Source organism: Macrotis lagotis, chromosome 1 (genome assembly GCF_037893015.1).
Source record: "Macrotis lagotis isolate mMagLag1 chromosome 1, bilby.v1.9.chrom.fasta, whole genome shotgun sequence".
Classification (NCBI taxonomy): Eukaryota; Metazoa; Chordata; class Mammalia; order Peramelemorphia; family Peramelidae; genus Macrotis; species Macrotis lagotis.
Genome location: NC_133658.1, coordinates 564,797,915 through 564,822,642, shown reverse-complemented (window position 1 = coordinate 564,822,642; position 24,728 = coordinate 564,797,915). Strand labels below are relative to the sequence as shown.

Genomic DNA, 24,728 nt, shown 5'->3' with positions numbered 1-24,728 from the left:
AATCCAGAATATACTCACATTATACTTTTATTAAAGCATGTGAGTGGGGAAATTTTCTCTTTTGCAATAGTGAATGCTAATGATGATGATGATGATAGTTATATAACAAAGAACCAATGTATAGCTCAGTTATGTGTTTTTTTTCAGGCTCTTGTAAAGAAAAGGAGCTAATAAAGGGGCCAAAACTGAGAAAAAACAATGAAACTATACTTACTAATACGATTTCTTCAGAGAAACCTCTTTGTGTTATCCAAATAGAAGGAATTGCTTTCCTAGGCTTAAATGACACTGGGGCAGATCAGGCTATATTTCCCCATACAGGACTGGCCACAAGCTTGGCCTAAACAGGCTGTCTATACGAACCTCATAGGCATTGGAGGCCAACAGGAAACAGAAATTTCTTGTCAACCCTTGAAATGGAGAAAAGGGCCCTCTCCTTTCATATTGAAGGACTCTCTACAATATTATGAGGAGGAGCTATATTGTGTCAATTAGGGGCAAAGATTAGCACAGATTCTTTGATTGGGGCTGCTGTTGAGTTAAGAAGGCTGCAACCTATACGGGTGGAACAGTGGCCCCTTACTGAAGAAAAAAATACCTTTCAAAGACTAATGTTATGGAGAAATCATCCCCAAAAGATATTCACCTATATGCATCATTTCGAGAAAGAAGGAATTATGACGTTGAAAAACTTTCCAAGGATGATGAATGTAGAGAATCCTTCAAGAGTACTTCAAATCTTTTTAAGTGTCATAAGACATATAATATAAATCACAGGAATGGGTATCTTGAGTTTGGAAAACACTTCATTCAGTGTAAACACTATCTTGGTCATCAAAGATTCCATCCTATAGAGAAACCTTTTAAATGTAAGCATTGTGGCACAGTTTTTGGCTTCAACTCATCCCTTCAGTACCATCACAAAACTCATACTGGAGAGAAGCCTCGAAAATGTAATGAATGTGGAAAAGCTTTTCATTCTTCGAAAACAGCTCAACTCCCACCAGAGAATTCATACAGTGGGGAAACCTTATAATGTTTGTGGAAAAACTTTTAACTGCAACTCATCCTTACCACCAGAAAATTCATACTGGTGAGAAACCTTACAAATGTTAAGAATGTGGCATGGTCTTCAGGATGAACACACAGCTGTATTTCCATCAAAGAATTCACATTAGAGAGAAACTTTATGAATGTGGTGAATGTGGGAAAACCTTCAAAGGGAGCACACAACTTACTTTCCATAAGAGAATTCATACAGGGGAAAAGCCTTATCAATGTAATGTATGTGGGAAGACTTTTGCCCAGGGCATACATCTCACATCACCAAAGAATTCATACCGGAGAGAATCCTTATGAATGGAATGTATGTGGGAAATCTTTTAGACATCCTTTCTTTATCATCAGAAAAATTCATACATTTTGTGAAACTGTTTAAGAATGCATTATATCTTTTTTGATTGGCTATTTCAAGATTTCCATGAATATATGAGATTCCTCAAGAAATCCTGATTTGATTCCAAGTTATTTTTTTGGCAGTCCTTATTTGGTGTTTTCAAAAATATGCATATATGTGTATGTGCATTTAAACATCTATAAGACATTTTACATCTCTCCACTGGCCTGGAGAGGTGGAAAAATGTTTCTCTATTCTGAGATCTTGGTGCCAGCTAGGGTGTCACCAATCTCACTTTGATAAACTTGAAATACAAAATAACTTGTTTCTGTGTTTGTGTTTGTGTCTAAACTCCTGTGTGTAAAATGTAATTCAGATCTGAAATGGGTAAGGTTAAATGCTACTCCTTTTAGTTTGAGTTTTGAATTTAATTGCTTAAAAAAGGTCTAAATTAAGTAATTAATATAGTTGGGACCTGGGCCTATCTGCTCATACCATTTGAAAGTTTGTGAAATGATCTCACTGTGAGCTGTTTTTGTTAACCTAATATTGATGGACAGCTGTATTCAACTTCTGTTAATTGAGACTTTAAGGTTTAGCTGCAGGGGATATCCCCCAGATGGGTGCGGGGTAGATTTCCTGCTCTCAGGAGACTTTAAAAAGAGGGTGGGAAGGCCCTGATAGGAAAAGGTCACCACCTTGTGTTTAAAGAAAAGAGAAACTATCCGAGAGTATTTTAATCACCTAAGTTTTGAACCAAGTCTTAAGAATTTGTATGTTAAAGAAAAATATAATTGGGATAAATTGTATTTCAAGGAATTTGGGAACACTGAATCATATATGATCTACTGATTTCTTTTGGGGAAGAGATATTGTACTAAATTTTGTGATCTGATTTGTTTTTTTGTTAAATCAATATTATCAACAATCTCACAGGGTCTTTTGTTGGTAAAGGAAGAAAGTTTGTAATCTTTGTCTCATCATTTATCATGTTTATGGAAGGAAATATATGTATATGTATTTTATCAGTTATGTGATATTCTTTTGTTACTTCAAAGACATTCTGTTACAATATCTCTGGTTTTTGCTTGTTATAGTTCAGAACAGTTCAGAAAGTCTTAGTTTCATTTCTCTTGAAAGATCTATAGGTAATTGAATTAAGAAAACCACAGGAATATTAAAACTCCTTCTAAAACAAAAAGGAGGACTATATTATATGCCTGCCAATAGATTGAATTATGTAATTTCAAGAAAAAGTAATGTGAAAAGATAGGGAAGGGAAGTGGATAGGACCTAAGTAATATATCGAGGGCCAGGTATGTTTGTATTTCCACAGGAAATGGAAAAATCTGGGTTGCTGAAAAGAATGTCTGCATTATCACTGAAAGAGAGAACCAACATGAGGAGGAAGAGGCACAGATCATCAAAATGCAAGAGGAGACATAGGAAGAGACCCTCAGAAGTAATCCAACTGATGCTTCAGATACGAACTTTTATCATGTCAATGTTAGGGATATTGGGGTCTGTATGTAATGAGGGAATGAGAAGTATTCGGAGCAGTACGCAAAAACCTTGTCAATATCCTGTTACATGGGACATTGGAAAAGAACATGTTTTTCCACCTTTTTTAGACTGTTATCCTAATGTAAGAACTTGTTTCGTTTAATGGTGGGATGGAAAGCTATTGCTGCAATGAATAATATACATAAATTGTAATTGCACAAAGGAAAATAGCAAGTGAGGGGCGGCTAGGTGGCTTAGTGGATAAAGCACCGGCTTTGGAGTCAGGAGTACCTGGGTTCAAATCCGTTCTCACACACTTAATAATTACCTAGCTGTGTGGCCTTGGGCAAGCCACTTAACCCCATTTGCCTTGCAAAAAAAACTAAAAAAAAAAAAAGAAAAAAGAAAAAAATAGCAAGTGACATTGTTACTCCTTTGGATTTGGGGTTTGAATTTAATTGACTTGGGGGGAAAATAGTAAATGAAACTTATAATACTTCAAAACTCCTGATCACACTACATAAGATAAACTTCCAAGTCCTACAGTGATTTTGGAACTTCCCTGGGCATAGCGTATCAGTGATGGCAATATTTCTGATCATGGTGCTTCTCCTATGGTATTGTCTAAGAATAATTTACCCTCTTGTGGATGGCTTACAAGAAAATTTACCTCAAAAAAAGAGAAAAGGGGGATTTGTAAGAGACTGTTGAGGGTCACAGAGAGGTCACTGCATGACTAGGAATGGCCTTATTTTCTGGGTCAGCTCTCTGAATATTCTTATCTGTTCCTTATGTTTTGGCACTTCCTGGAGCACTGTATTAAACACTAAGCCTGTGTAAGAAGTACCAGCCTGAGGAAGTAAACTTTATCACCTGCTGTCCACTAGCAGGAGGCATTTGTTTGATTTGCTAACTGGAGGAACCCCAGTGAATAGGTAGTAAACTAGGGAGACAAGTATTAGTTATGGGTAACAGATAAGTTAGATGGCAGGCATGCTACAGTGAGTTGGGCCTTTGGAAGCCCAATTTATATCCTGATTAGATTCTAAGATATAGTAGAAACAATTACCAGTTAGACAGCTAGGGTCTTGGAGTTGCTGGCTGGCTAAACCAAGCAAACAAAATTTAGAGTTATTCAATATAGACAACCTGTTGTTGGGGGAGCATTTTGTGGTAAATTGAATCTTTCAAGTTGCTGCCCAAAGATACATGACAATAGGCAAAGTAGCAAAGAAATAAGCAGGGACATCAGAAAGTTGGTAAACCTGGAAAATAGGAGGAGTCCATACCTGATAATGAGGAAGTTAAGATCTTGATAGAAAAAGTCAGTAGTCATGTCAATAAGGATTATGATTTTAGGAATTTTTTTTAGGCTTTTGCAAGGCAAATGGGGTTAAGTGGCTTCCCCAAGGCCACACAGCTAGGTAATCCCTAAGTGTCTCAGGCCTGATTTGAATTCAGGTACTCCTGACTCCAGGGCTGGTGCTCTACCACTGCACCACCTAGCTGCCCATAGGATTATGATTTCAAGGCATAATTATTAGAATGGTGTGGAAAGCAAAATTGATAAAGGGGGAAACGGGGGGGAAAAAAATCAAGTGTTTTGCTTTCACAAGGTTGAGAAGGAGCATTGCCAAAATTTAAGATGTCTATAAGGATAATAATACATTACAAAAATCAGGATACCTGGTGTTTGTGCCAACTCAAGATACCAACCTGTTTACAGGAAGGACAGAATTAAGACAAAAGGAAAAGGTTAAATAACTTTATTTGGGTTGAATGATTCTGCTATTGTCCCTTACAGCTGGAGAAGGAAGTAGTTGTTCTTGCCCATTACTATAATGAGCAAGGGTAGGGAAACTATATGGGGGGCAGCCAGGTGGCAGTGGATAGAGCACAACCCTGGAGTCAGGAGTACCTGAGTTCAAATCCAGCCTCAGACACTTAATAATTGCTTAGCTGTGTGGCTTTGGGCAAGCCACTTAACCCCACTGCCTCAAATAAATTAAAAAAAAAATTTTCTGCTATAAATATGGTCTTCGAATCTAACCAGAGAGACAGAGAGGAAAAAAAAAACATTGAATTGAATTAGTATCTCTAATGAATAGTGTTACAACAACGGCAACATATTAATCATATTATAAATGATGACCAGAATGAATTTATTCCAGGAATTCAGGGTTGGCTCAGCGTTAGAAAAAAACAGTAAATGTGATAGAACACATTAGTAACAAAAAACAAGTGATTTGAGGCAGCTAGGTAGCACAGTGGATAGAGCACCAGCCCTGGAGTCAAGAGGACCTAAGTTTAAATCCAGCCCCAGACTTAATAATTGCTTAGCTGTGTGACCTAGGGCAAGTCACTTAGCCCCACTGCCTCAAATAAATTAAAAAAAAAATGAATTTATCAATCAGACTTGTGACCCCAGTTTGATTGGCATAAAAGGGCAGGACCAAAGCCTTTGAGAGCACATCTAGAATTTGGGGGCTTCAGGGCCCCTCTCCCACCTTGGGAGAGGTGTGCCATTTATTAAGATATCTTAATAAAGACCATTTTAATCACTCTAGACTAAGTATTCATAAGCCATTTACAACAATACAAATACCAGCTAGTTATGGTATTCCTAGGTCTTTGAAAAAGGCAGTTTAGTGATTTTGGACATGATTCTGTTGTTCAGAACTGCTAAACCAATTCACAGCTCTACCAACCTTATGGTGAGCTTGTTTCCCCAAAGCCCCTCCAAACACTGACAATGCCAAAAAAAAGAGAAAAATGACAATCTGATGGATTAGAGGTAGAAACTTAAAATTACTTTAATTTGCATTTCTCTAATAATTAATGACTTGCAGTATTTCCCCCCCTCCCCACACAGCTGGTTCATAGTGCAGGTTTCTTTTGGAAATTACCCATTTTCTAATTTAAAAAATGCTAAGAAAAGAGAAAAAGAATGGAAGAACTCTTGGGCTTGGAATCAAAAGATTTAATAATTAAAGCACTGTATACTTTGCAATTTGATTTATAAATATTTCATTTTCTCCATATAACTTTGGGAGGTGGGTGATATTATTTATTCTCATTTAAGACACTGAAATTGAAGTTAAGTGAATTACCCAAAGTCACAAAGCTAGAAAGCATCTGAAGCTATATCTGAACTGACCTCCCTGACTCCAGGTCCAGCACTCTGTTAACACTGCCATCCAGCTTGCCCAATTCTACCTAGGAATATTTTCTAGTTCTAACTGTAGCTTTGGACAAATAACTAAATATTCTTGGATATATTATTTAGCAACTTTTGAATTTCAAGTTCCTCATAAATTAAGCACTCCTTAATTAATTAAGCACAGAAGCACTTCTTGCTCTGACCTACTTCATCACTATTTTGGGGAACTAGATGCTTCCTTTTAGCAGGTTTAGATCGAGATGCTCCTCAAACAATATATTATTTAACATCCTCAGTCATCCTCAGTCATTTCCAAAGCATTAAAAGAGGTTCAGGGTCTTTTATAGCAACCTACTATTCCTTTCTGTGAGTTAATTTTATATAATATTTATTCTCAAGAGAAATTTGGGCTCTTTCCTACAAGAAAGGTTTGGCAGTTGGAAGGATATGAACAAAAATACTGTTTAAACAAATGTCCATAATTTCCTATACTTCCTTATACTTAGAAGTAAGCTAAATTATATAAAGCAAGCTAATTTATAAGGCTTTACTTTTTCCTTCTTTCACAGAACTCCTCTTGAATTTAAGTGCAGTTTTAGAGATTTTTTCCCCCATTAAGATGGAACATAGAGAATAGAAAATGCTAAATCTTGGGAGGGTCTGGGTGCCATTCTTTTTTTGTTAGATTTTTGCAAGGTAATGGAGTTAAATGATTTGCCCAAGGTCACACAACTAAGTAAGCATTAAGCATCCAAGGACAAATTTGAACTCGGGTCCTCCTGACTCCAGGGCCAGTGCTCTATCCACTGAGCCACCTAGTTGCCCCAAGATTCTTTAAAACCAAAGGAACAAAAAAAATTTTTTTGGGGGGGTTATTCTGGGATTCTATGGAGCACTTATTTAGCTGTAAGTAGCAAGTTGTATTCTCATTTCCTTACAACAAAAGATGAAAAGGAGCTTACTTACCCATAAGCTAATTCCAAAAGTAAATATCATTAGAAATTGACTACAAATTTAAACATTTTGTATTGGCCACAAAAAAAGGGTAAACCCAAGATTAATTTAAATTCACTTTTTATTCTCTCATAGATGAACAATTATACACAACTTGTAACACAAAGGTAGTGAAATCTCAAAGAGAAAATGGGCAATATCTCTGCCTCATTCCTGAGGTGGGGAGGAAATTTTTTAATGGGCACAATGTCAGATTTAACACTGGAAAAATACAAATTAAACTGGTTGAACTGGCTTCATCTAGACCAGGTACAGCAACAATAAATATAGAATAGGATCATCTTTTTTTAAAAAGATTGTTTTAAATTTACCACACCCCTATTAAAGAAATAAGATCAGTTCCCTAATGTGAAATTCTACAACACATGGTAGGGGCATGGTTTGCATAACAATTTCTCATACGCATCCATTAATATTCTCAAAAGGAAATGCATACACCGGAAGTTCAGGTAACTGGTCACTCCTTACTTCATCAGACCATTGATTACCGGCATAATCTGTTTGCCTGTTGGTAGTAGAATAAGGAAGAATTTTTGATGCGTGGAAAAATTTTTCAAATTTCTATTAGGGTCAATGGATAGGAGTCACATTGGAAGCAAACTGATTAAGCAGTACCATGAGGTCTATAGGCTAACAATCCAATGTATAATTTCTCTTATCTGGCAGTATGTTGAAAAGGTTTCTTGGGAAAACACCTTTCTTGAGCAGCAGGCCACCACAAGAATATGCAATCTGTAACGGATAAACAAAACTACAAGTATAACTTCAAATGATTGCACCTACCCTTAATAGGCCAACAAAAAGATACTGTCCGAAAAAAACCCAAACAATCTAATATGGCATAAAATAAATAAATTACTTTATCTGGGCTCTTACAACTATTTGAGATATCTACAAGTGCCCTTCAAAGAACTCTTCCCCTTTTCATTCTCAAATCCAGTCATTCTGAAGCATTGGTGCCAGAATTTTTGGCAAGTGATAGTTAATGGGAAACTGTTGCTCTCAGGGTTGCTCTGTAGTTTTCTTTCCTTTTGTACACCACAATGAGCACATTTTAAAATGTAAAATAAGATAGGAGATGAAACTACCTCCTTTTTCAGATGACTTAGTTTCTCTGTAGAGTGGAATGTAAAAGATCATTGTCACCAACACTTTCAGGGATTAGTTATAAATACAAGAATCTACTACTGCCATCAGCCCCACAAAATGGAGGGGAAACTTTGAAGTCATGTTGCTATGGCTACAGACAGACAATCTGGGGAATTTCTTGTGCCAGTAATGATAAAAACCAGAGCCAGCATCGCCAACCACAAAGAAAGAAAATACTTTGGAACAGGTTATTTTTCACAACCTGGCAAATAGGATACCTTTTCTTTCTTTTTAAAATATACACACAATGTGGTGGACAGGTAATCATTCCAAAGAAAACGTGATTTTCAGGGCCAGGGTAGCATTTTTACAATTAAACTTTTCCTTAATGGTCCCAAATAGCGACTAGGCCACCATTCTTCCTGCATCTTTACTACATATACATACCCTACAAAACATGGAAGAGCTTAGGTCTCTAAAATGTCAAGTAAAGAAAGGGAGCAAGGGTGGCACATGTTCCTGATGATCATTTGAAGCACTCTTTTAAAATAAATTCAACATCAGTGCAGTACAACATTTCTTGATACAATATATTTACCCACAGAAACATAGCATGCTTTCAAAGTAAGATGTTAACATTAAGCTGGCAACCTGGCTCCCACATCCCCTACCTTTTTGGTATTGATTCATATATTTTATTGAGCCCCATAACTGCCTTTCAGTTCATTCACCCTACTTCAGCCACAATTGGAGAAACTGTAATTCTCCACAATTTTCTACAAATATTCCTGATTTTTATTAGTAAAAGCAACCCATAATTGGAACACTATTATTCAATCGCATTACTAAAAAAGAAACCACTAATTTTCTGCATAATAGGCACCTAGCAAAATGCTAATCTGCTAACACCCTCACCACAAAGAATAAGGAGTCAATTCACATACTGATCCCCTATCAAAAAATACAGGGGCAAGGCCTTTCATGCCAAAACATCCTCTTAAAAAAAGTACCTGTATTAATTACTCCTGTCTGTAACTTAGGGAAAAGGAAAAATTAGGAGAAAGGAGAAACTCATCCTCTATCAAAGTTAGCCATGTCAATATAGCCATTCCCACTTTGTACCAGAGATAGTCACAGTCATTATTTTTGACACTTCAGGCAAAGAATCAGGGAGGCCCATCAAACACTGAAACCAAGGAATGTTTGTTTTATGTAAGACCTACCAAATAGGAACAGGAAAACAAATGATTACACAAACACACACACACACACATACGTAGTTTTCAATGATGCACAATGAGGAAGCAAAGGGGAAGAGATATGGAATTTAAAATGATAAAAATATGAGCTGGCTGAGGGAAAGGAGGAAAGAAGAAATACGGTTCTAGTCTTCCAGACTTCGGAATGCATTCTGCATATCTTCAAGAAGCTGAGCATACTCAGCCTTGATCTTGGCTTCACCATCTTTTACAGGATCCTGAAAACAAGATATATGAATTGAAATTACCTTAGAAGACTCTCCTTTAGTATTCTTTTCCAAGTTACAAATTCTTCACAAAACTTTGAATAACATCAGCAAGTGTCACATAATTATCACATACAGTGGAATTGTACTCCAATTCCAACGTCTCCTTTTCTAAGAAACCCATCTACTCTCTAATCCCTGCACCATCTTCTCCAGCCCAACCAGTTAGTGGTGTTACCCCTTGGGCCTCATGTATCACTGCTGCCACTAAACCTACGTTACCTGAGCACCTACTATGAGTGAGCCACAAAGATTGATAAAAGATAGTACTTGTCCTCTAAGAGTTTACAGTCTAAAGGAGATATGGTACTCTTAAGATACAAAGCTTGTATTTGTTATGCATATATTATACATTATTTTAAATTACTACCGTTGAAGGGAGATCTGAGTGTAGAAACCCTCTTTACAGAGGTAGATCAGTAATTCAGCATACCTCTTAAGAGCGTGGCTTGGGGCACAGAGCAGATAAGTGACCTGCCTGTGGTCACACTGGTAATAAGTATGTACTGGATATAGGATTTGAACCCAGGTCTTCTTAAACCCACTCTCCTTTTTCTTGCCTCTCAAATCTATTCTTAGTTTTCTAGTAACTAAGGCAAAAAAGGAAGCATATTAATAAATTTGATCACTGAAATTTCAACTGCTGCATAATTTTTTAGGCCTGGACTAGTTTCCAGAACCTAGGTATATGGATGTGGGATAATCTGTATGACTTAAAGTATTTAAAAATAGTAATAATAAAATAAGAAATTTCCCAGAAAAGAATGCTGGGAAAACTCTCAAAAATGTCATATAACATACCTTGAATTTCATGGAGGACAGTTTATAGAGAATATCCCCCATCTGTTCTCGGATAATGGCCCATGTGATTTTATTATCACTCTGGGCAGTCGTTTCGATAGCTCTGCGTGCCATATCATAAAAAGCAATCATATTGGAAAGCATGCCTACAGTCTTGTAGAATGGGCAGAACCTAGGGCAAATGGAACAACATGACTAAGAAATTTAAAACCCAATATGCTTAATTTAGAGTTAGTTCAAATTTAATCAAAAGGTATCAGAAAGTTGGTTTCATCATTCAATCTATAAAACAGTAAGCACTATATACGCTTAAACATTAAGGTGTTAGAAGATGAGGTGAAATTAGAAAAATGCTTTTTAATAGTTAACAACTTAGATGAGTCAATTTCCTTTGACTTCTACATAGCAGCTTAAGAAATAGTTCAAATGATAATAAATGAATGGTAAAGACTCCCTTGAGATGGCTGGACAAGGCTTAATGAATAACAGATTAGCAGTCTAGGCTTTAAAAAAAATACTTGCTTTCTATAGGCTAGAATGGGTTGACTGCTTCAAAAGGGCAACTCTTATAATTGCAAAATGTGATACAAATATTTGACTGACAGAAACTTTATGGGTAATATTCATGTATACACCCCTGCCACAGATCACTGTAATGTTGGATTTGTTAATATTTTTGCTCTTGAAACTAATATATAAATCAATTTCCCTGCCCAGTAACTTTTCTATGGCTATGCTCAGTAACTTTTAGTTTTATATCTGCTTGGAATTAGGGAATTAGGGAATCAGGGAAGACAAATTTAAGGACTTTAGTTCTTATATGAACTAAATGAGAAATGTAATGGAAACAAAGTAAAGATTATGAGATTGCCTTGGGGGGGGGGGTTGAGAAGAGAAGGAAGGGTCGGGGAAAATGTAAAAAATTCAAAACCTTACCAAAAAAATGATAGGTAGAAACTACTATTGCATAGAATTAGAAAACAAAAATATTTATAAAAAAAGGTGATGGTTAAGTCAAAGCCACAGCAGAGATGACGGATAAAAACAACTGGGGTAATATGCATGAACATACATGTAAGCTTGTGTTCATGCATTTGCTCATAGAGAGAAAAGGGCTTGAAGCTCCCAAGAGAGTATGTGGTAAAGGAGAAAAAATGAGAAATGGGACTTTTGAGGAAGTGAGGAGCTAGGAACAGAAATTGCTATGAGTAGAGGTGAAAATAAAGGCCTTTAAATGTAATAAGGTAGAGAGATGGTAAGCTTTTCTTTCTTTTTTTTTTGGTTTTTCAAGGCTGACTTGCTCAAGTTCACACAGGTAGGTAATTATTAAGTGACTGAGGTCATATTTGAACTTAGGTCCTCCTGACTCCAGGGTCAGTGTTCTATTCACTGTGTCACCTAGCTGCTCCTGAGATAGTAAGCTTTTCATGAGGAAAGTCTTTGGGGAGGTAATAATGATTTCTTTTTTTTTTTAGGTTTTTGCAAGGCAAATGGGGTTAAGTGGCTTGCCCAAGGCCACACAGCTAGGTAATTATTAAGTGTCTTGAGACTGGATTTGAATCCAGGTACTCCTGACTTCAGGGATGGTGTTTTATCCATTGCACCACCTAGCCGCATGGCATACATCACCACTGGTCACAGTACTAAAACAACAAGCAAAGAAAAATCATCATGGCTTACCTGTCATAAGAAGAATATCCATTTTGCTGCAGGAAGTCATCTTTGATAAGTTTTGCTACCTCCAGGGTAATTTTATCTGTTTCTGCTAAAGAAGCCTATAAAACACAAGGTCCACGATATTTTAAATTGTAGAATATATAACTGTTAATAAAGACATAATTTTAGCGGCATCCTCAAAGTTGCTAATTAAAGCATGTATAGTTAGGCTGTAGATAAATGTTTGGAGACTGGTTTCAAGGACCTTTAGTACTGGTATATGCTTCTCACCTTGGCATACTTATTAAAGGTTAATAAATGTATTCTTTTAATTGTTTATTCCAAAGAACGCTGCTAAAAGTGGCTGTCTATTGCTGCTTCTATACAGTTATGACAGTCTACTCACTATTCTTCATTCAATATAAATTTACTAGTGCCTAATTTTCTAAAAAAAGCAATTTTGATTTATTTTTATTTTGAGCTTAACAAAAACTAAATAAAATAAGCATTTCCATACACAAAAGATATTACAAGAAACCATGAATTTCTAATCACATTTTCCACTCAAAGATAAATCCAACATGTAATTTTAGAAATAGCTCTACTTAATTTGAGTACTTTCTGATCTTCTGTGCACTTCAAAATAGGATTCAAGGACTTTCTTATCTATTTTGGCAATACTTTTGCTAGTCTCCTCTCCCTTTCACCTCCCCTTCTTCACAAAAAGAAAACAGCATGACTCACATATCAGTATGATATCAGTCTAGATTGTAAAGAACATATGCTATTTATATTTATCTCACTTCAAGTCATCCTACCATGAAGAATGATAAGCATTCATTAATTATGAACTGAATCAATAAGTGAATTGGCATGTGGAAATCTGGAGCGGGTGAATAATGAATGAGATCACGTATAAAGTTCCACCTATCCTAACACCACCACCAAAATCTCACCCACTTTCTAAATGCAGGCTAACACACCTTCCCCACAAGCTGTACAATCTCTGCCAAATCCTCTTCTTCCTGCAGGATCTCCTTTGCCTTGGTCCTCAGAGGGACAAACTCTGTAAAATGCTTGTCATAGTACTCATCCAAGGCACGCATGTACTTGCTGTAGCTGATCAGCCAGTTTACCGAAGGGAAGTGCTTACGCTGAGCTAGTTTCTTATCTAAGCCCCAGAATACCTGCCCAAAAGAACAAACTAGGTTTAGACCATTTTTTTAAAAAGACAACAAAATCAATTTATTCATTCATATTAAATCTATCCCATATTAATGGTTCCATAATAGTTCAATATGGTCACATTTATAGCACATCATCCCTTCCCTGTATGAAAACATCCAACACAGTATAATCATACATATAAGTTCTCCAAGGATGAATCTTTGTAAATATTTCATAAATATTAATAAAATAAATCTATAAAGGGTTAAATAGCAGACACAAATTTTACAACAAATATTTTTTGCTAAGAATAATGAACAATAACAACTTTTGTCTACCTTTCACAACAGATTCATGGAATAAGGGAAAAAACATGCCCTACATTGATTCAAAAAAAAGAAAGGCTCACTACTACACACATTGCCTCATATCCAGATTTAAGCTTGAATATTAATGATATTCAATAGAAGGAATACACCTGAAAAGTATTTGGAGTAAATCTGGTTAGTTGCTAATATTCACAATTTATAGCTGAATTTGAATGATACTTTAAAAGTTGATATTCAAACGTTGATTCTACCAAAGAAATACATACCTGAACAATACCAAGAGTGGCAGATGTGACAGGATCAGAGAAGTCACCACCAGGGGGAGAAACACTAAGCAGAAAAACAAGTTATTACAAATCTTCATGAGGAAGGACACACTCACACTCTCTCTCTCTCTCTCTCTCTCTCTCTCTCTCTCTCTCTCTCTCTCTCTCTCTCAGAGAAAGCAACAAGGAAACCTTGTGAGAAATGACTACTATCTATCATAAGAATGTGAAAAGAAAAAAGGTGTAGCTTTGTTTTTTGGAAAAACCAGAAACAATTTTCACATTCAATGACTGGGGAATATTATTGTACCATAAAAAAGATAATTATGAAAGCTAATAAAGACACACAGAAAGTCAAGATTGAATAACAGATGGAAAAACATAGACTACAACCATATAAAAGCAAATATTAGAAAACCTAATAATAAAAGATCATTCATGGTACTTATTTTGAAAAGACTAGACACATGACTACTGTATATCTTTTTTTTTAAGGTTTTTGCAAGGCAAATGGGGTTAAGTGGCTTGCTCAAGGCCACATGGCTAGGTAATTATTAAGTGTCTGAGACCGGATTTGAACCCAGGTTCCTCCTGACTCCAGGGCCAGTGCTTTATCCACTATACCACCTAGCCACTTTAGGCAACTGGTAAATAATTGTATTCCTTATTTGACATTTTTTTTTTTACTGAGATATACATATGAATGCATGTATTTTTGAAGAGAAAATTACTCAACTAAAATAAAGATCTAGAAACAAAGAGTGGAGAATCCAAAATATCATTGAAAAGATGATAAAAGGATCCAAGAAAAACATTTTAGATCAGTGTCTATGTTTTAATTATGTAAGAACTACAAACGAAGACACAGGTTAAAATAGAAATAAATATCAAATGTGATAGTGGACAGCCCAAAATGGTCAAGACAGTTTTTTAAACAAAATTGAGAGCTGATAAATTTAATAAATTTTTGTTTTAACAATTAGTGGCATGATATATACAAGTTCATATAACTGCACCAAAAAGCAAGACACTATAGTGTGATGACTAAAAAAAACCAAAAAAACCCCTTTCATTTTAAAGAAGACTTACGCTCCTACAATGCTGACACTTCCTTCCCTTTCTGGGTTACCAAGACATTTTACTCGGCCAGCTCTTTCATAAAAAGAGGCCAAACGGGCACCAAGATATGCAGGATAGCCACTATCTGCAAAAATCAGAAAGAGGGTCAATCTTTTTAAAAGCTGAAACACATACACCAAAGTGTGCCTTTAAAATAAAAAAGTAATATGATGACTCACCAGCAGGCATTTCAGCTAAGCGACCTGAGATTTCTCTAAGGGCTTCAGCCCATCGAGAGGTAGAGTCAGCCATCATACTGACATGATAGCCCATGTCACGGAAATATTCAGACAGAGTAATTCCTGAAATTGGGAAGTGAAGGGGAGAAACGTTTTAAGACTAATAAGATGCCTTGAGAGTCCCATTATTCAGAAAAGCCCAAAACTTTTAAAGCAACAAATATGGATCAAGAACATGAAAAAACTCTCTATATTGTTATCATAACTCAATAAATCCCTAAAATAATTTCCTATTTTGGGAGGAAGGAAAAAAGCATTTATGATGTGGTAGGCACTATTACTAATACACACTATCTTATTTGATCTTCACAACACCCTGTGAGAAAGGTGCTATTATTATCCTCATTAATACCTAGGGTTAAGTGACTTGCCAAGATCATACTAGTTAAGTGCTTGAGATTAAATCACGTGTACCATGTAACTCAATAGATTTTTTTGCCTACTATTCCCAGAGGCAGGTAAGTGGCACAGAGGAGTGGGTGTAGAGTCAGGAAGACCTAACTTCAATTTCAAACTCCCACACTTACCAGTTGTGTGACCTTGGGCAAATCCCTTAACTTCTACCAGTTTCCTCAACTGTAATACAGGGATAATAATAGCACCTACCTCCCAAGGTTGCTATGAAGATCAAATAAGATAATATTTGTGGAACACTTAATGCCTGGTCTATAGCAGTTGTTATATAAATCCCCCCGTTTTTTCCCCTGCCAGCTGTCTCTTCTGTGGGACAGTTTATATGAAATGATACCAATTACAGTATAATTTAAATTTGCTAATCCTTCAGAGATCATTTGAGAGAACCATCTTTAATTCTGCACTGTGTGGGATGCATTCTTGGTAATCACACTTTCGAATACCCAGATTATGTTTAGACCAAATTTATATATTTATATAGGCTTTAAAGTATTAGACAACTGAAATTGTTCTCAGCAGCAACTCTTGTATTTTATATTTATTTAAAAACAGTAAAAAAAAGTAAAGCCTGTAAGAATTCCTATGTTGAAACAGAAGGTTGAAAATTAAGTATGATTCTGAACATTAACAGTTCACATTTATGGCATACTTTGGAGCTGATAAAATGATTTACACTTAAAAACCCTTGCAAAATAGATACAGATTATGCCAATCTCTCCATCATACACCACAGCTGATTCAGCTTAAAAAATAAAAATATATCCTTTTTGTTTGCTCTCAAATGGATTATTTTAAAAAACAGACATGGCAAAGTATAGGTATCTAGTAACAAGGAAAAATATATTTTGGAAAATAATTTATTAAGGTCACTTTCTGTCAACAAGTTAAATGATCAAGGGCCCTCAGAAGAATTTAGGGCAAAGCCTTTTAAGATGTTCTAAATGTACTAAATAACTAAAACAACTAATCATTAACACTAACATTAAAACAACTTGTTGGGCAGCTAGGTAGTCCAGTGGATAGAGCACGGCTCTGGAGTCAGGAATACCTGAGTTCAAATCCAGCCTCAGACACTTAATAATTACCACAACAAATTGTTAATAGGGCATGTGTTCCTATTTCCTACTATAATACAGTATAAAACATTTAAAGTTAATCTTTTTAAAAATTATTTTTAAATGTCACTTTATTTTATTTTTCCAATTGCCTGAAAAATAGTTTGGAACATGCATCTTTTTATAAGCTTTTGAGTCCCACATTTTTCTACCTTTCTCACTTTCTTCCCCCCTCCCTATGACATTGAGTAATCCGATACAGTTATACATGTACAATCATGTTTAACATATTTCCATTAGTCATGTTGTGAAAGAAGAATCAGAACTGGAGGAGAAAAAAATCCACAAGAAAGGAAAAAACCCACAAAAACCAGGTTTTAAAAAATATGCTTGTGTCTGTATTCAGACTCCACATTTTTCCTCTGAATGTGAATGGACATTTTCTTTTGTTTTTCTTTTTTTTTGCAAGGCAGTGGGGTTAAGTGGCTTGCCCAAGGCCACACAGCTAGGTAATTATTAAGTGTCTGAGGCTGGATTTGAATTCAGGTACTCCTGACTCCATGGCCAGTGCTCTATCCACTGTGCCACCTAGTCTCCCCTTAAACAGACATTTTCTATTGCAAATCAAAAGTTAATTTCTTAGCTTTAATTAAAATTTTTCAAAAATATTACATAATATTCATTGGTCTAGGAAAAATCTGAAGTCTGTGACTGAATACTAAACAATTACAGAAAAGTAAAAATGTAACGCAGGCATTTTCTAAAAGGTTATTTGAATATATATATCAAAACAGATTTTGGCTATAGACATCTAAAATACATTAACATTCTCTCTAGCAGTACATTTACCACATCAGTATTTATTAAAAAAAAAAAAAGAGAAGCCAGGTTAAGATTTAGCACTAAATCTTTGACAACAGATGAAGATTATGTTTTTGAACTCACCAGTGTAAATAGAAGCTTCTCTAGCAGCCACAGGCATATTAGAAGTATTAGCTACCAAAGCCGTTCTCTTCATTATAGATTCTACCTTTCCATCAACTTCCATTGTTAGCTACAAAGAGAGAGTCCTTTAGAATTCTCATAATTTCTAAGTCAGATTGAATCACCCAAAAGAAATTTTGTCTTGGGAAATGTCATATATAAATATCATTCATTCATTTATCCTCATTCTGAAGACATAGGTTTAATTCCCAGTTCTCCAACCTAGGTGAATTTGAAGCAAAGTTATTTGCAACTTTCTAGGTCCTTATTTTCCCCCCTATTGAATATCCTTTTATGGGGATCTTGTTCTCCACTATGCTTCTACCTGGGTGACCTTAGGCAAGACACACTCCAAATCTCAGCTTCCTCTTCTATAAAAATCGGAGGTGCTTTTTCACTACAAAGTATGGAGCACACAAATTTTTCTAAAAGCTATATTCTCTTCACCAGGAAGCTAATATATATCTTTCAAGTTTCCAATGATAACAGAGCAGTAGTTTATTGAGCTTGTAGGATGTGACTGAGGAGTATAATGGAGAGTCAAGAATGCTGTTAAGTAAAAGATCAAGACTGCCATGGTGCTAACTCTGTGAGTGATTTTTTTTAATTTATGAAAGGTACTGTAGTCCTTGGAAAGCTAGAAGAATCAAAGTGCAGCCTTTGTTTTTTTTTTAATTTTATTTAAGGCAATGGGATTAAGTAACTTGCCCAAGGTCACAGCTAGATAATTATTAAGTGTCTGAGGCTGGATTTGAACTCAGGTCCTCCTGACTCCAGGGCCTGTACTCTATCCACTGTGCCACCTAGCTGCCCCACAGCCTTTGTTTTTAACATAGTCTGACAATATTATCTTATCAATAAGATTATGGTATCTCTGAAATAATTTTCTGTTTACACAGATTTCTGAGGGGGTATTTATATCATCCTACTATCCAATGAAATTAAAAATGGACCAAGCATAACATAGGTTATAAACTATACAACAGTGTACCACTTCAGTAGGACTTGAACTGAAGTCCTCCTGACTCCAGAGCTGGTGCTCTATTCCTTGCACCACCTAGCTGCACCCACTATAGTCACTCTTGTAAACATTCTATACCTACCCAGTCATAGTATAGTCATATTAACAGTTTCCTCACACTACTGTTGTGAAAATGCAAATGGCTTTGTCATTTAATTAAAAAAAAAAAGGAACATTAACTTAAAAAATAAATCTATTAATGGGGCAGCTAGGTGGCACAGTGGATAGAGTACCCACCCTGGAGTCCGGAGGATCTGAGTTCAAGTCTGACATCAGATATTTAGTAATTGCCTAGCTGTGTGACTTTGGGCAAGTCACTTAACCCCTTAAATAAATTAAAAACAAATAAACAAGAAAATAAATCTATTAAGCCTAACATATTAAAGAACCTGTACTATCAAGTTCACAAGTAAACAATTTATACTTGTCTTCCTTTATTTTTTTTTCTAAGAATGGAAAATCATCACAAAATCCAATGTTTTCTTTGATATAATTTGGAAAAAATATAGTATTTCTTTGGACTTATTTCCTATGTGGAAATTCTTCACTTCCCTGAAAGCTAAGAGGTTTTTTCTTTTTTGAGGTTCCTAGATGCTATAAGCAGATGGCTATTTTACTAACCTCTGGGAAGTCTCTCAGTACTTCAGACATTTCATTTCCTCTTTCTCCACAACCCACATAGATGATCACATCACTGTTGGAATACTTTGATAAAGACTGTGAAATCACAGTTTTTCCACAGCCAAAAGCACCAGGGATAGCAGTAGTTCCTCCTTGAACACATCTGGACAAAGAAAATGATTTCTAGATCATTCACCTTTTAGTGAAGTAAGAAAACCATATATTTCAATATAGCACTTCCATTTTTTTTTTTTTTTTTTTTTAGATTTTGCAAGGCGATGGGGTTTAGTGGCTTGCCCAAGGCCACACGGCTAGGTAATTATTAAGTGTCTGAGGTTGGATTTGAACCCAGGTATTCCTGACTTCAGGGCTAGTGCTCTAATCTATCCACTGCGTCACCTAGCCACCCCTGCAATTCCATTTCTAAGAAAGTAAAAAGACCTAGATAATGAAGAAAACTTTTTCCTTTTTATTTTTTTTTAGGTTTTTGCAAGGCAAATGGGGTTAAGTGGCTTGCCCAAGGCCACACAGCTAGGTAATCATTAAGTGTCTGAGACCAGATTTGAACCCAGGTACTCCTGACTCCAAGGCTGGTGCTTTATCCACTATGCCACCTAGCCGCCCCCTTTTTATTGTTTTTTTAAGAGTTGTTTATAGAAGAAATTATTTTTGTTAGTTTGGAGGAATTTTGAAAAGGACAGCAATGCTTTTTAGATAAATAATTTTTAAAAATTGATCTAGGAAAGAATAATCTATTTGAATACAGGACGTAGAGAAAGTTCTATTATTAGGAGATAAAAGAATTTGAATCCCTTTTGTGACAAAACATCTTGATCTTTCTCAGTTTCAGTTTCCTAATCTGTAATGAGTATCATCATCCACTTCCTCAGGACATGTGAGGATCACATGAAAATACATATACAACATTTAGAAAACTTAAAACTGCTACTCAAGGGCAGAATTTGCACAAATACTCCAACAAGGATGGTTTAATACTAGCCAACATAGAGTATGCTTACGGGAATAGGGCATCAAGGACACGCTGGCCCGTTAACAAAGGGTGATTGGCAGGCAATTTCTCAGTGACAGGACGGACTTGACGGACAGGCCACACTTGGACCATGGTGAACTTCTCTTTTACTCCCTCAAATTCAAGCTCCAAGACAACATCCTATAAGAGGGCAACAAAATTTGCTATCAAACTGAATGTTTCTTATTCTAACTGTAACAAAATGAGAAATTATAATATTTAAATATTTAATATCTCAACAAGAGAACCATAATCAATCCGAACGGTATTAAACTATAATATTTTGAAAATTTTTTACCCCTGTTGTAAACTCATACCATTATATAAGTAGGTATATAATTATAAATAGATGAGGAGAAGGACTGCTGAACCCCAATGAGGAGAATGTCAAGAAGGCATATTTAAGAGGGAAAAATGAACTCAAGAAATTTCTCCTACCTCTTAAACAAGCCAATAATAATATACTTTGTAGCCCTTATTCCAAGACCAACCCAGTTAAAATATTCTAAATCAAATAAAAAAATTACAAAAGTACTGCCTGAGTTAAGTTTTATTCATTAAAGTATTATTTGAAATTGTGTTATTTTGGAAACTGAAAAGATAAACACAGTGTAGGGATAAGAATTATATTGTACAAAACGTCTGAAAGATACTTACTGAGGTATCATAGTTGCCTGGTGGAGCAATGTAGGTCACTGTTCCTCTGTTGCGGGGTGGCAGCATAATTTTGTGTTTGATGAGGGAGTTTTCATTTACTAATCCATAAATATCGCCACCGGTGATATGACTGCCAATCTAGAGAACATATAGTTGTTTTATTAATTTGAAAACAAATATCAATCAGTTCACCTCTGTTAGCATAATCCTGGAGTCTTGCCTGAATAAGTACATCATTGCTACCATTTCACTGAATATGACTGCTCTAAAAAACATGGAAAAATTCAAAATATGCTTTGTGGTCTATCTGGTATTACACTGTAATCATATAGAATCTTCTAGTATCATTTCCTTCATTCCAACCTCTTTCTCCTTCTAGCTAAATCTTTGATTTTCTTTGCAGAAACATTAGAAGATCTTGGTCACTAAGCCATATCATACCCGCAGGTTTTTAGAAGGGGTAAACTCCCATTTGATATCTCTGCTAAGAGCAGACACATTGACTCCTCTGGGAATGTAAATGCTTTGAGTTTGATGGCTGATATCTGTCAAAGGCCGCTGTATGCCATCAAAAATGGCTCCCATTATGCCAGGACCTAGTTCCACAGAGAGGGGTTTGCCAGTTCGGAGTACTGGATCACCAACAGATACACCAGCTGGAAATGATATGCTAAAGAAAAACTTGATATAAAAATTTTAATAGAAATAAATCACTACAGCTGAAACAAAATGTCTGTATGTGTATACATATGAAATACTGAAGTATCATATCATAGCAGAAGCAAAATGATGAAAGATGAACATACACTTTAAAGTTTAATATTAGTGCCTAAATTCAAGTTTAATTAGAAGTAGTAAATTCAAAACTCAAAAAACTTAAGTTATACTTAAGAATCTTAAGAATTGGGAAGTGATTTATAGGAGGATAGTGATGAAAACCACAGAAAAATGGAGATAAGGAAGTAAAAAAAATTCAAAATCTTATTGAAAATAGATGATGATAAAATTCAGACTACAACTCCTAGTTTTATTTATTATGTCACATAGACAAAACAAAGCAGGCCTTGCCCTCAAAGAACTTCCAACTACAGGTATACAACACATAAACAGACAAATACGTATATGATGATCTGAAGAGTGAAAGAGCAAAGGGGTTCACAAGAAGCCTCCTATGGGAGGTAGCACACAAGCTGGACCTTGAAGGAATCATTTTTTTAAAGACAATAAATGCTATAGCTTCCAATAAATTTCTTCCAAGTTCACCATATTTAGTAATTAATTGGTAAACTTTAAGAGGATGTTTTTTTTTAGGTTTTTGCAAGGTAATGGGGTTAAAGTGACTTGCCCAAGGCCACACAGCTAGCCAATTATTAAGTGTCTGAGGCCAGATTTGAACTCAGGTACTCCTGACTCCAGGGCCGGTGCTCTTATCTATCTACTGCATCACCTAGCTGCCCCAAGAGAATGATTTTTTCAAAATGGTATGGGGCTATGAGGAAATGGCAACTCTAATCTCATTATGGAATTAGAAAATGCACAGAAGTTGAGTTAAATTTTTGCATGACCAAGGTTTAACAGAAAGTTTACTAGGTTAAAATGGAAGGGAGGGCAAATTCCTCCCCAAGGTTGAAGTGAATGATCTTCCTCCAACATGATCCTTTGGAGGTTTGGAATAATTGTCTTGAAGAACAGGCTATATCATACTAAAGGAGTACTATCTTCTGTGATGAGCTCTATTTCCACAAGACTGTCTTCCCCTCCCAATGATATTGTTTCCCACCAGCCTCTGTACTGCTGTCCTCCAAACTAAACTGCTCCTTACTCCTTTGTCTTCTAGGCTGCTCTCTCTTCAATGGGTTATGTTCCAGGTAAAAGTTTAGTTAGTGATGATTAAAGGCAATGAGAAATATCATTTTATCATGAATCTGACCTATAATGGGCATAAGGAAACAGATCACCATTTACATACTTATAGCATCCTTGCAGGATAAAGAAATTGAGAAATATGGTAAAATTAAATCAACATACAACTTTATATGCAATTTAGCACTGTAAAAAAGCAGTGCTAAGTAACAAATCCTGTATAAGTTTTTGCAACCATCTTCACAGTTAAATACAGAAATCGGCAATAATTTTTATTAAGCTTTTCTTTCCTTTCTTTTTAGCTTGAAAATCTCAAATTTATTTATTTAAAATTGCCTTTATTTTTTAAGGCAATCAGGTTAAGTGACTTGTCCAAGGTCAACAGCTAGGTAATTATTAAGTGTCTGAGGCTGGATTTGAACTCAGGTCCTCCAGACTCCAGAGCAGATGCTCTATCCACTGTGCCGAAAGATATTTAAATGCAAAAATTATGATTCTCAAAGATACTAGTATTCCCAAGCCACAGTAATCATGTAATGTTTGATCCACTGAATTAATGACAACAAAATCCCAGTATTATCCTAGAGAGATAAATATTATTAAATACTACAAAAATTCATTGTTTGACTGTTTTCCTTACCAATGTCATCTTGCTACACCTAGGATTAGCATAGACCTTAAAACCAAATCTTTTCCTTTAAGAAATATCAGAAAACCACATGATGCCTTTGGCATAAAATTACAGATATTGTGAAAACAGTGTTTTTCTATTAACAAGAAGGATACAGGTTTCTTCATACACCTGGATAGTGGCCATCTCACCTTCCAGCCGAATAATCTCTCCAACCAGTTCGCTATGGCCCACTCTTACCAGCTCATACATAGCCGCACCAGCCATATTACTGGCAGTGACCACTGTAATAAAAGAACAACTGTCATGTACTTTTATTTAAAATTAAAATATTTGAAGAGTACTTGATAGCAAAATAATTAAAACCAAGGCTAAACACAATATAATTTTATTCTTTGTATTTAAAGAAGTAAAGCAACAACTGTGGATCATGGAACATTTAAAATAATGGACACATGGGGTGGCTAGGTGGTGCAGTGGATAAAGCACCAGCCCTGGAGTCAGGAGTACCTGGGTTCAAATCCGATCTCAGACACTTAATAATTACCTAGCTGTGTGGCCTTGGGCAAGCCACTTAACCCCATTTGCCTTGCCAAAATCTAAAAAATAAAATAAAATAAAATAAAATAATGGATACAAAAACTCACTTTTAGGAGCATGAAAAGAGATATAAATTAAAAAATTTTAATTTTAAAGATCCTCCAGAGTTTAGATAATATATATCAAAGTACTTTGAAAAGTAAGTGAAACTAATTATACAAATATAATTAGTATTATTATAGTAAACATCTGGCAATAGTTAAGGAAAGGGTATTCTATTTAATGGACTTGGTTGATATGCAGATTGCCAATTTTCAGAGAATAAAAACATGATAAAAACAGAAACTGAAGCTACTGTACAGAGCTCCAGACAGTAGGATGCTAAACTATCTTATTACCAACTTTTGATGTAAAACAAGATTAAAGCAGCACTTCATAATGATTCTATAAATATCTGGTCAAAGTTTGAATTTACTATTTAAAGATACATAAAGACAATCCTGCCAAGTAAATCAAATTGATAGGTTGGGGTTTTAATTTTGGGGGGGGGGGAGGAAGGAGGAAAGGGGTTGGAAGAGACTTTCTTTTCTCAAATTGGACTACTGGTACACTTCGCTAAAACTACATAAGTGTATAAGTGTTTATACT

The 24,728-nt window shown here is 35.6% G+C and overlaps 1 protein-coding gene and 1 long non-coding RNA gene across 3 annotated transcripts in view; one reads left to right on the top strand and one right to left on the bottom strand.

Annotated features, from left to right (window-relative positions):
* The window catches only part of LOC141507137 (uncharacterized), a 29,147-nt gene extending 20,287 nt beyond the window's left edge, over positions 1–8,860 (top strand). The window contains exon 3 of the long non-coding RNA XR_012474085.1: positions 148–8,860. This is a non-coding gene — a long non-coding RNA (uncharacterized LOC141507137). The remainder of the gene's footprint in view (positions 1–147) is intronic.
* ATP6V1A (ATPase H+ transporting V1 subunit A) overlaps positions 7,117–24,728 on the bottom strand; it is a 37,447-nt gene continuing 19,835 nt past the window's right edge. For both annotated transcript variants that reach the window (XM_074214543.1, XM_074214544.1), the window contains 13 exons: positions 23,696–23,824; positions 21,488–21,702; positions 21,047–21,184; positions 20,379–20,530; positions 19,360–19,522; positions 17,679–17,787; positions 15,205–15,327; positions 14,996–15,110; positions 13,907–13,970; positions 13,128–13,331; positions 12,169–12,263; positions 10,489–10,660; positions 7,117–9,639 (listed from right to left, as the gene is read on the bottom strand). In XM_074214543.1, coding sequence (XP_074070644.1) covers positions 9,547–9,639; positions 10,489–10,660; positions 12,169–12,263; positions 13,128–13,331; positions 13,907–13,970; positions 14,996–15,110; positions 15,205–15,327; positions 17,679–17,787; positions 19,360–19,522; positions 20,379–20,530; positions 21,047–21,184; positions 21,488–21,702; positions 23,696–23,824 — 1,772 coding nt within the window. In that variant the 3' untranslated portion in view covers positions 7,117–9,546. The remainder of the gene's footprint in view (positions 9,640–10,488; positions 10,661–12,168; positions 12,264–13,127; positions 13,332–13,906; positions 13,971–14,995; positions 15,111–15,204; positions 15,328–17,678; positions 17,788–19,359; positions 19,523–20,378; positions 20,531–21,046; positions 21,185–21,487; positions 21,703–23,695; positions 23,825–24,728) is intronic.